Source organism: Oncorhynchus nerka, linkage group LG11 (assembly GCF_034236695.1).
Source record: "Oncorhynchus nerka isolate Pitt River linkage group LG11, Oner_Uvic_2.0, whole genome shotgun sequence".
NCBI lineage: Eukaryota > Metazoa > Chordata > Actinopteri > Salmoniformes > Salmonidae > Oncorhynchus > Oncorhynchus nerka.
The window spans coordinates 11,872,381-11,888,310 of NC_088406.1; the positions used below are offsets into that span (position 1 = coordinate 11,872,381).

The following is a 15,930-nucleotide window of genomic DNA, read 5'->3' on the forward strand; positions in this document are numbered from 1 at the left end:
TTAACACTTTTTTGGTTACTACATGACGGCTTGTGTCCCGCAAGTGGAACAGCTAGCCCTAATTAACTCTAGGCAAGTCATTTAATAATGAAATCTTATTTACAAAGACGGCCTAACTCAGACAACACAGAGCCAATTGTGCGCTGCCAAATGGGACTCCCAATCAGAGCCAGATGTGATATAGCCTGGAATTGAACCAGGGACTGTAGTGACACCTATTGCACTGTAATGCAGTTCATTAGACTGCTGCGACACTCGGGAGCCAAATAAACAACTGCCAGAAGTGGAAACAACTGGCAAAGGTTGACTACTTTGAAGGATCTCAAATAAAATATATTGATTTTGATTCCATATGTGTAATTTCATAGTTTTGATGTATTCAATATTATTCAAAAACGTAGAAAATATTAAAAATAAACAAAAAGCCTTAAATATGTAGTTGTGTCCAAACTTTTGAATGGTACAGTCTGTTGAAGTGTGTCAAATATGTTTGAAAACACTATGTTAAAAGCACTGTGTGGGCTTGTCCCTAGGATTACCAAAAGACAAAGAGCTGGATCAGTGATTCACCAATCAGGGCCTTCTTTGCGACCATCAGGTTACGTACCCGGGACAAACCATGAGCGAGACAAAAACCTTGTCTATGATGAGAGAGGGAGTTGGGATACTGACATACTGACAGAGTCTGGGCTACGTTGTTAATATGAGCAAAGCAGTGGACAGATAAGTGCAAACTTCTGACATTGTGGACATAAAAATGTACATGTGTCATTCTATTCCAGATGTTTTATTTTTGTTTAACAACTTCAACACACAAGTAAAATAATAGAACAATTATTATTTATTTCAAACCCATACTTGTTCTATTGTTTTATGTATGAGTTTAAAATGTCATACAAAAAACATGCCAAGGAATGACAGATATTATTTTTTTTGTTGTTGATTGAAATTAAATTGAATTGTTCTATGAGTTTAAATTGTCATACAAAAAAAAAACGATGGAAAATCCACAAAGTCAGAAGCCTGCAATTATCTATCCACTGCTTGCTCATAATAATAGCAGCGTAACCCAGCCTCTGTCACTATCCCACCTCCTCTCTCATCCTGTACCCCGGGGACACAATAAACACTAGAACCACATCCCACTCGTTGAGAGGGAGTGTATGGGCAGTTCCAGCGTCTTATGGGGCACTTTCACATCTATAAAAGAGGAACCCTTCTGTCTGCCCTGTCATAAACAGCTGCCCTGCTGAAGGCTGGCATGGCACTGAGTACAGGAGTGGTTCTCCGGCTGCTGGTGGTGGTGATGAGGGGTATAGCTGCTCCAGCCCCAATCTGCTCTCTGCTGGGCCAACCCGCTCTGCCTCTCCTGTCTGCCGAGGGGGACATCAACATTGGGGCAGTGTTCCCTCTACATAGGAATGCCCTCTTCAAGGTCCATTCGTTCACCTCCAGACCAGAGAAAACACCCTGTATCAGGTATGTGTTGAAAAACAACTATCTGTGGGAACTTTTAGCTGTTAGGGAATATTTCTCATCAGGATAGCTTTTTTTTGTGTCTCTCACTGAAATTAGGCACAGTGTTTAATAACACTATTGTAAATGATCTGTGCATTTATTTTTTGGACAAAACAAGTATACAAATTGTTTCTGTGATACACAATACTCAACTCATCTCGAATGAATATATCAGTTTTGCTGGTATATGTGATTGTGGCATATGAGATTCCTGGCTTCAATTAACATATTTTTGGGTTTGTTTCCGCTGTCCAGTTTCGACCCACGTGAGTTCCAGTTTGCACAGACCCTGATCTTTGCCCTGGAGGAGATCAACAACAGCAGTGATCTGCTCCCAGGGCTGTCTCTGGGTTACCAGGTCTATGACTCCTGTAGCTATGCCCCCCTGGCCATCCACTCAGCCCTGGCCCTGATGAACAGCCCTGGGTCTGAGGACAGCCTGGGAGACTCCTCCTCCTGTTCCAGATCTCCAGCCGTGTTGGGTATTGTAGGGGAGTCAAGCTCCACATCCACCATCGGAATATCATCCCTGGTCGGACCATTCAGCATCCCTGTGGTGAGACACCTTCTGGTTGTGGCTCTTTAGAGGTAGTTTCATCAATGTCAGCTATGTATGAAAGATCAAATCAAATCTTCCCGTTTCTTCCACACAGATCAGCCACTTTGCCACCTGTGCTTGTCTGAGTAACAAAAAAAAGTTCCCCTCCTTCTTCAGAACCATCCCCAGTGACTTCTACCAGAGCAGAGCCCTGGCAAAGCTGGTCAAACACTTTGGATGGAACTGGGTGGGAGTGGTGAACAGCAACAATGACTATGGAAACAACGGCATGGCCACATTCTTGGAGGCATCGTGGCATGAAGGGGTCTGTGTAGAGTACCAAGAGTCGTTCCACCGCACAGACCCCAGAGAGAAGCTCCGGGAAGTCGTCAAGGTCATCCGGAGGGCCACAGCCAGGGTGGTGGTACTGTTCTTGACCTTGGGGGAACTCATCCCCCTGATGAATGAGATGGCCCTGGAGGGAGACCCAGGTCTGCAGTGGGTGGGCAGCGAGGCCTGGATCACTGCCAGACTGCTGACGGAGAACAAGGCCTACGGCTTCCTGAGGGGGGCGGTTGGCTTTGCCATCAGGAATGCCAGGCTGGATGGTCTGGAGGGGTTCCTACAAAAGGTGCACCCCTTCCAGGCGCCAGACAACACCCTGCTCAGGGAGTTCTGGGAGACTGTATTCCAGTGCTCCTTCGAGGGGGGCAGCAGCACGCTGTGCACAGGAACAGAGAGCTTAGCAAAGCTGAAGAACCAATACACTGACATGTCAGAGCTGAGAATACCCAATAAAGTATACACAGCTGTATATGCGATCGCACACGCTCTGCACAACCTAATGACAGACTTAAAGAATGACACAGACAGCGGCAAAAGTCCAGTCTACACACCACAGCAGGTGAGCAAGCTCCAGATACGACAAAACATAAATAACATATCATATGAATCATCCCACTCTCTGTGTCTCTCTCTGTGTCTCTCTCTGTGTCGCTCTGTCTCTCTGTCTCTGTCTAATTCTCTCTCTCACTGTCTCATTGTCTTTGTCTGTCTCTCTCTATCTCTTTCTGTGTGTCTCTCTCTCTCTCTCTCTCTCTCTCTCTCTCTCTCTCTCTGTCTCTGTCGCTCTGTCTCCTTCTCTCTCTCTCTGTCTCTCTGTCTCTCTGTGTCTCTGTCTGTCTCTCTCCCTCTCCCCCTCTCTCTCTCTCTCTCTCTCTCTCTCTCTCTCTTCCTCTCTCTCTCTCCCTCTCCCCATGTTGTTGAGCAGGTGCTACAGTACCTGAAGGAGGTGAGGTTTAGAGTAAAGACAGGAGAGGAGATCTGGTTTGATGATAACGGAGATGTGGTGGCGTGCTACGACCTAGTGAACTGGCAGCAAGAGGAGGATGGGACCCTGCAGTTCCATGCTGTGGGGCTGTATGATTCCTCGATGCCCCCTGAACAGCGCATTACCTTCAACAAGGGAAAACTGGTCTGGGCAGGGGGGCAGGCAGAGGTAGGACTAAATACATGTTGACTATGTTGCAAAAGCATAACACATGCATACCTCAAACCACTGCAAATGTAAAACATGCATTCTATAATGTATATATTGCACATAGTCTATCTCAATTGTCTTGTTATGCATTGGTAATATAACTTCCATAAGTAGTGACATTAAAACATTTCTGCAAGTTTATTTATATAAAATACACCAATATTCAGACATGTTGTATTTCTCTACAGGCACCTGCAGCAGTGTGCAGTGAGAGCTGTCCCACAGGCACTCGTAAGGCTGTACAGAAAGGAAAGCCAGTATGCTGTTATGATTGTGTACCATGTGCGGAGGGAGAAATCAGTAATATCACAGGTAATATATAATGCATTTAGGGCTACCTTCAATACTTTCAAGCTCTGTCACTGCCCAACAGGACTCATAGATATCAAAAAACACATGACACAGTGACACACTGATTCATGGAATGAATGACGTTCTAATCCTTTTACAGATTCTAACGGCTGCTATCGATGTGACTTGGAGTATTGGTCAAATGAAAAAAGGGACCTCTGTGTGTTGAAACCAGTTGAATTCCTCTCCTATGAAGAAATGATGGGCATAGTTCTGGTGTTTTTCTCCTTACTGGGGTCCGGTGTTACTACTCTGGTAGCTGTTGTGTTTTCAATTCATAAGGACACTCCCATCGTCAGGGCCAACAACTCTGAGCTGAGCTTCCTGCTGCTCTTCTCCTTGACTCTGTGTTTTCTGTGTTCTCTTACTTTCATTGGCCGGCCCTCTGAGTGGTCCTGTTCACTGCGCCACACAGCGTTTGGGATCACCTTCGTCCTCTGCATCTCTTGTGTTCTGGGGAAAACAATAGTGGTGTTGATGGCCTTCAGGGCTACACTTCCAGCCAGTAATATCATGAAATGGTTTGGTCCTCCACAGCAGAGACTCAGTGTTCTGGCTTTCACTCTCATTCAGGTCCTGATCTGTGTACTTTGGTTAACAGTGTCCCCTCCTTTCCCCTACAAGAACATGAAGTTCTATAAGGAAAAGATCATTCTAGAGTGTGATGTGGGTTCAGCTATTGGTTTCTGGGCTGTGTTGGGGTATATAGGACTCCTAGCTCTCTTGTGCTTTGTGCTGGCTTTTCTGGCTCGAAAGCTTCCTGATAATTTCAATGAGGCCAAATTCATCACCTTCAGCATGCTCATATTCTGTGCAGTCTGGATCACCTTTATCCCAGCTTATGTCAGCTCTCCTGGGAAGTTCACTGTAGCTGTGGAGATCTTTGCTATTCTGGCCTCCAGTTTTGGTTTACTTTTCTGCATTTTTGCTCCTAAATGTTTCATTATATTGCTGAGGCCAGAGCAAAACACCAAGAAACATATGATAGGGAAGACATCCAATGACATACGATATTAAAGAAACATATTTTGGGAAAGGCGTCAACCAAAGCCCTTTAGGATGAATACTGACCATTGGCTTATTCTAAGTCGTTCTATAATAAACACAGACACATCATATCTAAGTCAGTCATGGGTTAAACTCATCCACAGACACATCATATCTAAGTCAATCATGGGTTAAATTCATCCACAGACACATCATATCTAAGTCAGTCATGGGTTAACCTCATCCACAGGCTCAATTGATACCAAAAATAGAGCCTGGAAACACTGTGCAATGAAGTGTTACTTGAAAGGGGAAGGGTTCAAATCAAGGATAGAGAGAGCCTGCTACAGTTTGACTATGAAAATTGGAGAAAACCTCACAATGATCATATGACTTTTAGGAAGCCCCAACTGATTCTGAGTTTGGGCATATTTATCATTTGATTTATTTCACCTTTATTTAACCAGGTAGGCTAGTTGAGATGAAGTGCTCATTTACAAATGCGACCTGGCCAAAATAAAGCAAAGCAGTGCGACACAAACAACAACACAGAGTTACACATGGAACAAACAAACATGGAGTCAATAATACAATACAGTGTGTGCAAATGAGGTAGGATAAGGGAGGTAAGGCAATAAATAGGCCATAGTAGATACATAATTACAATATAGAATTTAAACACTGGCGTGATAAGATGTGCAGAAGATGAGTTTGCAAGTAGAGATACTGGGGTACAAAGGAGCAAAATAAGACATTTGCATGTGAGAGATAGACGTGAACTCACTTCCTTGTTTAGCCTAATTCGTTTGCAGAGGGCAGGTTCTAAGGGTTTTGTTGGACGGTGATGGACTGAGATATCAGCCAATGTAATCCGCTCCTGCCATGGGCTCCATTCCGGACTCTTCATGAGACATTGTGAGAGATGGTTCGAATGAGAAAGAGCCGGCTGGTAGACGAGATCTGTCACATGTACATGGATGTTAAATAAGTTCGAACACACATCCAACAGCACATTATGCCAAGCAGCCATATCTACATGGGTGTGGTCGCACATTATGAAAGTCAAGACAAGAATTTTGACATAGCCTATGTTTCTCACTGCTCTACCCCAAAAGCCACTGACAGCCTGCTGTGCTTCCACAGGCCCCCTCAGTGACCCCCTCAGTGACCCCCTCAGTGACCCCCTCAGTGACTGCTGCTGTCCAGTCCAGGTCCAGATCAGGAGCCCACACACAAGCCCCTTACTGTGCCTCTGTCTCAAAGGCCTGCTCTGGACAAGCATGGTCTATTATCTCATCAAAAACAACATTGACTTCTTAAACCTCTCCTCATAGGCCTGTGGGCCACAACCCAATGTGTGTCAATACACCAATGGGCATGTGGCATTCATACCACCATCAACACATAGCAAGGCCTCAGTGAAATGTGTTATAAAGAATATATGTGTATTTTCCATGTATCGTGTAATGTATTGGCTACCCTTCATGTAATATTACAGTGGTTGTAATAAACAATTCAGCTGTCTAATATCTCTAGATCTCCAGTCTTATTTTAATTATCACAACGCTAGAGAAAGACACAAATAAATGAGAACGCTAGAATGGTAATTTTCTATGAATTGTGTGACTCGCTTCAGCTGGCCAAATGTATCTGTATGTAGTAGTAGTAGTAGTAGAAACAATGGTAATAGTACATCAAATCAAATCAAATTGTATTAGTCACATGAGCTGAATTCAACTGGTCTGGACTTTACGGTGAAATGCATACTTTCAAGCCCCAAACCAACAATGCAGTTCTAAGAAATATGGATAAGAATAAGAAATCAAATGTACAAGTAATTAAAGAGCAGCAGTACAATAACAATAGTGAGACTATATACAGGGGGGTACCAGTACAGAGTCAACGTGCGGGTAGAGTTATTAAAGTAACTATGCATACATGATGACAACAGAGAGTAGCAGTGGTGTAAAATATGGTTCTCTTATGGAGACAGTCAATTTTGGAACACCTGGGAACGGGAGGAGGAGAAGGAGGAGGAGGAGATGTAGTAGCTGTAGGCCTAGTGGTAGTAGTAGTGGTAGTAGTAGTGGTAGCAGTACTAGCAGTAGTAGGTCTAATATTAGTAGTAGTGGTAGTAACCTTAGTGGTATTAGTTGTAGTAGTGTTAGTAGCCCTAGTGGTAGTGTAATTAGTAGTGGTAGTAGGCCTAGTGGTAGTAGTAGTAGTAGTAGTGGTGGTAGCCCTAATGGTAGTAGTGGTAGTAGGCCTAGTGGTAGTAGTAGTGGTAGTAGTGGTAGTAGTAATAGTAGTGGTGGTAGCCCTAGTGGTAGTAGTGGTATTAGGCCTAGTGGTAGTAGTAGTAGTGGTAGTAGTAGTGTTAGTAGGCCTAGTGGTAGTAGTAGTAGTGGTAGTAGCCCTAGTGGTAGTAGTGGTAGTAGTAGTGGTAGTGGGCCTAGTAGTAGTGGTAGTAGTAGCCCTAGTGGTAGAAGTGGTCATAGGCCTAGTGGTAGTAGTAGTAGTAGTGTTAGTAGTAGTAGTGGTAGTAGCACTAGTGGTAGTAGTGGTAATAGGCCTAGTAGTAGTAGTAGTGGTAGTGGGCCTAGTAGTAGTAGTGGTAGTAGTGGTAGTGGGCCTAGTAGTAGTAGTAGTAGTAGTGGTAGTAGTAGTAGTGGTAGTAGCCCTAGTGGTAGTAGTGGTAGTAGGCCTTAGTGGTAGTAGCCCTAGTGGTAGTAGCCCTAGTGGTAGTAATAGTAGTAGTAATAGTGGTAGTATTGGAGTGGTAGTAGGTGTAGGCCTAGTAGTAGTAGTAGGCCTAGTAGTAGTAGTAGTAGTAGTGGTAGTAGTCATAGTGGTAGTACAGGTAGTAGGGCTAGTGGTAGTGGTAGTAGTAGTGGTAGTAGGCCTAGTGGTAGTAGTAGTAGTGGTAGTAGCCCTAGTGGTAGTAGCCCTAGTTGTAGTAGGCCTAGTGGTAGTAGTAGTAGTAGTGGTAGTATCCATAGTGGTATTTTTTGTAGTAGTAGTATTTGGAGTAGTAGTGGTAGTGCTGGTAGTAGTTGTAGTATTAGGCCTAGTGGTATTAGTAGTAGTTGTGATAGTCGTTGTGGTAGTAGACCTAGTGGTAGTAGTAGTTGTGGTAGTAGCCCTAGTGGTAGTAGCCCTAGTGGTATTAGTAGTTGTGGTGGTAGTAGTAGTTGTGGTAGTAGCCCTAGTGGAAGTAGCCCTAGTGGTATTTGCCCTAGTGATAGTATCCCTAGTGGTAGTTGTGGTAGTAGGCCTAGTAGAAGTTGTGGTAGTAGCCGTAGTGGTAGTAGCCCTAGTGGTAGTAGCCCTAGTAGTAGTTATGGTAGTAGGCCTAGTGGTGGTAGTAGAAGTTGTGGTAGTAGGCCTAGTGGTGGTAGTTGTAGTAAGCCTAGTGGTAGTTTACCTAGTGGTAGTAGTAGTGTAAGTTGTAGTTTTGGTAGTAGGCCATGTGGTATTAGTAGTGGTAGTAGACCTTGTGGTAGTAGTAGTTGTAGTAGTAGTGGTAGTAGTAGTTGTGGTAGTAGGGCAAGTGGAATTAGTAGTTGTGGTAGTATACCTAGTTGAAGTAGTAGAGGTAGTAGTAGTTGTGGTAGTAGACCTAGTAGTAGTAGTAATAGTAGAGGTAGTTGGCCTAGTGGTAGTAGACCTAGTGGTAGTAGTGGTAGTTGGCCAAGTGGTAGTGGTAGTAGTGGTAGTAGGCCTAGTGGTAGCAGTAGTAGTGGTAGTGGTAGTTTGCCTAGTTGTTGTAGTAGTAGTGGTAGTTGTAGTGGTAGTAGGCCTAGTGGTGGTAGTGGTAGTAGACCTAGTGCTAGTTGACCTAGTAGTAGTAGGACTAGTAGTAGTAGGCCTAGTGGTAGTAGGCCTAGTGGTAGTAGTGGTAGTAGACCTAGTGCTAGTTGACCTAGTGGTAGTAGTTGTTGTGTTAGTAGGCCTAGTGGTAGTTGGCCTAATGGTAGAAGTGGTAGTAGACCTAGTGGAAGTAGGCCTAGTGGTAGTAGTGGTAGTAGCCGAAGGAGGATGGCGGTGTGGCGTGAGTTACTGTGGGTCTCTATGATGCCTCGTTACTTGCAGACAGGCAACATACTATCAACAACAGCTCCTTAGAATGGACACAGAATTGTGTAAATGCATGCTAGGTGTTGTAGGCTGTCATTTATAACAGTATACAGTGTAGTTGATTGTGTCACATTGGTCCCTAATGTAAACAACCCACGCTTCATTGCAGGTGCCAGTAGATATAGGACTCCTGGCTGTCTTGTGCTTTATGCTGCTTTTCTGGCTCGAAAGCTGCCTGATAACTTCAATGAGGCCAAATTCATCACCTTCAGCATTCTCATATTCTGTGCAGTCTGGATCACCTTTATCCCAGCTTGTCTCAGCTCTCCTGGGAAGTTCACTATAGCTGTGGAGATCTTTGCCATTCTGGCCTCCAGTGTTGGTTTACTGTTCTACGTATTTGCTCCTAAATGTTTCATTATAGTTTGGCCAGAGCAAAACACCAAGAAACATATAATGGGGAAGACATCCAATGATGTACGTTATAACACAACATAACATGATGACATTATATCATATAACATTATAATGTTTTTAACATATTTTAGAAAATGCCTACTATCTGAGACAGTATTTCTCAAATGTTTCTGTAATGATCTGTGAGGACAACAGCTGCTGCATGTTTCCACCTTAATAAACAAATGTCACTTGTGTGTTTTTAGTGTTGTGTGCATTTAAATACATCACATTCAACAAGAGAATTGATTATTACCTTTGGTCAAATAATGGATTTTCAAACATGAACATGAGGACGTTGTCGAAGGTGGTCAGGCTATCTCAAGATGTTAAAGTGTAAACAAAATCACAGGGCAGGAAGACAAACAGGCAGACATGCAGACAGACAGACTACCTGCTGCAGACATGCAGGACCTTTAACAAACACACACCAACAAACACACACACACACAGACAAACACACACACACAGAGACAGACAGTAGGATGACTCTCTACAGGTACAGAGGAGCTGCTGCTAATACCACAGAGTTCAGCCCCAGGGGAGAAAACACCTCAAGGCCCCCAGCTCATCCTCTAACACAACAATAACAGTAGCAGCTTCCCTTCCAGGGACACAGTATCATTTACAGATACCGTCAAATATTGGCCAACTTTGCATGATTCACTATTTATTCTAAAGTAAGTTGCAGTTGAAATGGAAAGATTTGGTGTTTACATTTGATTTAAAAGTGCACAGGACCAACAGCAAAGGACCTTGTGAAGAGGCTGGAGTAAACAGGTATAAAAGTATCTATACTCACAGTAAAACGAGTCCTCTATCGACATAACCTGAAAGGCCACTCAGCCACTGTTCCACAACCGCATGGGGACAAAGATTGTACTTTTTGGAGAAATGTCCTCTGGTCTGATGAAACAGAAATAGAACTGTTTGGCCATAATGAGCATCAAAACTATGAAGTAACACATTTAGAATCATGTAGTAACCCCAAAAAGTGTTAAACAAATCAAAATATATTTTATATTTGTGATTCTTCAAAATAGCCACCCTTTGTCTTGATGACAGCTTTGAACACTGTTGGTATTCTCTCCACCAGCTTCATGAAGTAGTCACCTGGAATGCATTTGAATTAACATGTTTTCCTTGTTAAAATTGCATTTGTGGAATTGATTTCCTTCTTTATGCATTTGAGACAATCAGTTAAATTGTGACAAGGTAGGGGTGGAATACAGAAGATAACCCTATTTGGTTAAAGACCAAGTCCAAGGATAAGTTCATTAGAATTACCAGCCTCAGAAATTGCAGCCAAATTAATGCTTCATGGAGTTCACTCACGTAACAGACACATCTCAACATCAACTGTTCAGAGTAGACCGTGTGGATCAGGCCTTCATGGTCGAATTGCTGCTAGAACTAAAGGACACAAACAAGATGAATAGACTTGCTTAGGCCAAGAAGCACGAGCAATGGACAGTAGACCAGTGGAAATCTGTCATTTGGTCTGATGAGTCCAAATTTAAGATTTTTGGTTCCAACCATTGTGTCTTTGTGAGATGCAGAGTAGGTGAATGAATGATCTCCACATGTGTGGTTCCCTCCGTGAAGCATTGATACCCCATCCCAGTGATACTCCATCCCATCTGGTTGGCACTTAGTGGGTCTATCATTTGTTTTTCAACAGGACAATAACCCAAAACAGTCTGTGTAAGGGCTATTTGACCAAGGAGAGTGATGGAGTGCTGCATTAGATTACCTGACCTCCACAATCACCCCACAACCCAATTGAGATGGTTTGGGATAAGTTCGAATGCAGAGTGAAAGATAAGCAGCCAACACGTGCTCAACGTATGTGGGAACTCCTTCAAGACTGTTGGAAAAGCAATCCTCATGAAGCTGGATGAGAGAATGACAAGAGTGGGAAAAAGCTGTCAAGGCCATTTAAAACACATTTGTTTCCTGAATTTCCGCCTGATTGACGTGCCCAAAGTAAACTGCCTGTTACTCAGGCCCAGAAGCCAGGATATGCATATAATTGGTAGCATTGGATAGAAAACACCTTGAAGTTTCCGAAAATATTGAAAAATTGATATGGCATGCAAAAATCTGAAGAAAATCAGAACAGAATTTTTTTTTTTTGAGCTCCCAGGCTCTTATTATGGAAACTTATAGTTTCTATGTGTATCCGTCTCCCAGATTGCAATTCCTATGGCTTCCACTAGATGTCAACAGTCTTTATTCAAGGTTTCAGGCTCCTTTTCTGAAAAACAAACAAGTATTTTGAGTTTTTCTTAGGATACTACCTGAAGTAAATTCGGCTAGTGAGGGAGAGGGAGTGTGCTTTAGGATTTTCCTTTCCTGTTGAACATACTACTTTCCGTAGGAAATATTTTATTTACGTTTTAAGTACCTGAGGATTGAATAGAAATGTCTTTTGACTTGTTTGGACGAAGTTTAGCTTTAGCTTTTGGGACTCCTTTGTCTGCATGTTGAACGTGTGGATTACTGAAATCAGTGGCGCCAACTAAACTGACCTTTTGGGATATAAAGAAGCATTTTATCGAACAAAACAACCTTTCATGTTGTAGCTGGGACCCTTGGGATTGCAAATAGAGGACGATCTTCAAATGTACGTGATTTATTTAATTGCTATTTGTGATTTTGTGAAGCCTGTGCTGGTTGAAAAATATGTTGATGTGGGGCACTGTCTTCAGACAATCGCATGGATACTTTCGCCGTAAAGCCTCATTGAAATCTGACAACGCAGTTAGATTAACAAGAAGTTACGCTTTTAAATGATATAAGACACTTGTGTGTTCATTAATATTTAATATTACAAATATTTATTTGAATTGCGAGCCCTCCAATTTCACCGGAAGTTGTCGGCTTGTGTTCATCTAGCGGGACAGCTAGCCCTAATTAACTCTATGCAAGTCAGTTAATTCCTTAGGGATCATTGGGAAGCTAGCGTTCCACCTCGGTGAAATTGCAGAGCACGAAATTCAAATGACAGAAACCGGAATATTAAACATTCATGAAAACTGAAGTGTCATACATCATTTAAAAGCTTATCTTCTTGTTAATCCAGCCTCATTTCATCAGATTTCAAAAAGCATTTATGGCGAAAGCACACCATGCGATTATCTGAGAACTGCGCCCCGCACACAAAACCATTACATACATTTTCCAACCAGGCAGAGGCGTCATGCAAGTCAGAAATAGAGATAAAATAAATCACTTATCTTTGACGATCTTCATCTGGTTGCAATCACAAGGGTCCCAGTGTCACAGCTGGCTGAAGGACTGGACCAAGGTGCAGCATGGTAAGCGTACATTTGCTTTTTATTAAAAATGACGCCGACAAAACAAAGAACAAAACCAAACCGTGAAGCTTTGGGGTATGTGCCCTGAAAAAAGTCAAAGTTAACTTCCCACAAAAGAGGTGGGGGAAAAGGGTACCTAAGTATTGTTCTCAATTAGAGACAACGATAGACAGCTGTGCCAGATTGAGAACCATACCAGGCCAAGACATAGAAATACAAAACATAGAAAAAAGGACATAGAATGCCCACCCTAGTCACACCCTGGCCTAACCAAAATAGAGAATAAAAAGCCTCTCTATGGCCAGCGCGTGACACCCAGGTACATAACAAATGGTCCTTTTGTTCGATAAAGTCCTTCTTTATACATCTCAAAAAAGTTTCATTGGTGCGCTTGACTCAGTAATCCTCCGATTTCCATCATTCAAAATGCATGCCTTGGTTTCATGCATGTCAACATCAGAAGCCTCCTCCCTAAGTTTGTTTTACTCACTGCTTTAGCACACTCTGCTAACCCTGATGTCCTTGCCGTGTCTGAATCCTGGCTCAGGAAGGCCACCAAAAATTCTGAGATTTCCATACCCAACTATAACATTTTCTGTCAAGATAGAACTGCCAAAGGGGGAGGAGTTGCAGTCTACTGCAGAGATAGCCTGCAAAGTAATGTCATACTTTCCAGGTCCATACCCAAACAGTTCGAACTACTAATTTTGAAAATTACTCTCTCCAGAAATAAGTCTCTCACTGTTGCTGCCTGCTGCCGACCCCCTCAGCTCCCAGCTGTGCCCTGGACACCATTTGTGAATTGATCGCCCCCCATCTAGCTTCAGAGTTTGTTCTGTTAGGTGACCTAAACTGGGATATGCTTAACACCCCGGCAGTCCTACAATCTAAGCTAGATGCCCTCAATCTCACACAAATCATCAAGGAACCCACCAGGTACAACCCTAAATCTGTAAACAAGGGCACCCTCATAGACGTCATCCTGACCAACTGGCCCTCCAAATACACCTCCGCTGTCTTCAACCAGGATCTCAGCGATCACTGCCTCATTGCCTGTATCCGCTACGGAGCCGCAGTCAAACGACCACCCCTCATCACTGTCAAACGCTCCCTAAAACACTTCTGTGAGCAGGCCTTTCTAATCGACCTGGCCCGGGTATCCTGGAAGGACATTGACCTCATCCCGTCAGTTGAGGATGCCTGGTCATTCTTTAAAAGTAACTTCCTCACCATTTTAGATAAGCATGCTCCGTTCAAAAAATGCAGAACTAAGAACAGATATAGCCCTTGGTTCACTCCAGACCTGACTGCCCTCGACCAGCACAAAAACATCCTGTGGCGGACTGCAATAGCATCGAATAGTCCCCGCGATGTGCAACTGTTCAGGGAAGTCAGGAACCAATACACGCAGTCAGTCAGGAAAGCTAAGGCCAGCTTCTTCAGGCAGAAATTTGCATCCTGTAGCTCCAACTCCAAAAAGTTCTGGGACACTGTGAAGTCCATGGAGAACAAGAGCACCTCCTCCCAGCTGCCCACTGCACTGAGGCTAGGTAACACGGTCACCACCAATAAATCCATGATTATCGAAAACTTCAACAAGCATTTCTCAACGGCTGGCCATGCCTTCCGCCTGGCTACTCCAACCTCGGCCAACAGCTCCGCCCCCCCCCCCCCACCCCGCAGCTACTCGCCCAAGCCTCTCCAGGTTCTCCTTTACCCAAATCCAGATAGCAGATGTTCTGAAAGAGCTGCAAAACCTGGACCCGTACAAATCAGCTGGGCTTGACAATCTGGACCCTCTATTTCTGAAACTATCCGCCGCCATTGTCGCAACCCCTATTTCCAGCCTGTTTAACCTCTCTTTCATATCGTCTGAGATCCCCAAGGATTGGAAAGCTGCCGCAGTCATCCCCCTCTTCCTGCCCTGCCTATCTAAGGTGTTCGAAAGCCAAGTCAACAAACAGGTCACTGACCATCTCGAATCCCACCGTACCTTCTCCGCTGTGCAATCTGGTTTCCGAGCCGGTCACGGGTGCACCTCAGCCACGCTCAAGGTACTAAACGATATCATAACCGCCATCGATAAAAGACAGTACTGTGCAGCCGTCTTCATCGACCTTGCCAAAGCTTTCAACTCTGTCAATCACCATATTCTTATCGGCAGACTCAGTAGCCTCGGTTTTTCTGATGACTGCCTTGCCTTGTTCACCAACTACTTTGCAGACAGAGTTCAGTGTGTCAAATCGGAGGACATGCTGTCCGGTCCTCTGGCAGTTTCTATGGGGGTGCCACAGGGTTCAATTCTCGGGCCGACTCTTTTCTCTGTATATATCAATGATGTTGCTCTTGCTGCGGGCGATTCCCTGATCCACCTCTACGCAGACGACACCATTCTATATACTTCCGGCCCGTCCTTGGACACTGTGCTATCTAACCTCCAAACGAGCTTCAATGCCATACAACACTCCTTCCGTGGCCTCCAACTGCTCTTAAACGCTAGTAAAACCAAATGCATGCTTTTCAACCGTTCGCTGCCTGCACCCGCACGCCTGACTAGCATCACCACCCTGGATGGTCCCGACCTTGAATATGTGGACATCTATAAGTACCTAGGTGTCTGGCTAGACTGTAAACTCTCCTTCCAGACTCATATCAAACATCTCCAATCGAAAATCAAATCTAGAGTCGGCTTTCTATTCCGCAACAAAGCCTCCTTCACTCACGCCGCCAAACTTACCCTAGTAAAACTGACTATCCTACCGATCCTCGACTTCGGCGATGTCATCTACAAAATTGCTTCCAACACTCTACTCAGCAAACTGGATGCAGTTTATCACAGTGCCATCTGTTTTGTCACTAAAGCACCTTATACCACCCACCACTGCGACCTGTATGCTCTAGTCGGCTGGCCCTCGCTACATATTCGTCGCCAGACCCACTGGCTCCAGGTCATCTACAAGTCCATGCTAGGTAAAGCTCCTCCTTATCTCAGTTCACTGGTCACGATGGCAACACCCACCCGTAGCACGCGCTCCAGCAGGTGTATCTCACTGATCATCCCTAAAGCCAACACCTCATTTGGCCGCCTTTCGTTCCAGTTCTCTGCTGCCTGTGACTGGAACGAATTGCAAAAATCGCTGAAG

At 44.1% G+C, this 15,930-nt stretch overlaps 1 protein-coding gene across 1 annotated transcript; it reads left to right on the top strand.

Annotated features, from left to right (window-relative positions):
* The first annotated feature begins 1,261 nt into the window (after window positions 1–1,261).
* On the top strand, window positions 1,262–4,964 carry LOC135573906 (extracellular calcium-sensing receptor-like). Its single transcript, XM_065024115.1, has 6 exons — window positions 1,262–1,479; window positions 1,774–2,074; window positions 2,172–2,960; window positions 3,327–3,554; window positions 3,785–3,908; window positions 4,048–4,964. The coding sequence occupies exons 1-6, from the start codon at window positions 1,262–1,264 to the stop codon at window positions 4,962–4,964; spliced, it is 2,577 nt and encodes an 858-aa protein (XP_064880187.1).
* The last annotated feature ends 10,966 nt before the right edge of the window (window positions 4,965–15,930 follow it).

Bases quoted from the DNA above. Each gene is read 5' to 3' on its own strand.
- LOC135573906 (XM_065024115.1), top strand. From the start codon at position 1,262: ATGGCACTGAGTACAGGAGTGGTTCTCCGGCTGCTGGTGGTGGTGATG. The intron at 1,480-1,773 runs GTATGTGTTGAA...TCCGCTGTCCAG, and splicing joins GAGAAAACACCCTGTATCAG to TTTCGACCCACGTGAGTTCC. The intron at 3,909-4,047 runs GTAATATATAAT...ATCCTTTTACAG, and splicing joins AGAAATCAGTAATATCACAG to ATTCTAACGGCTGCTATCGA.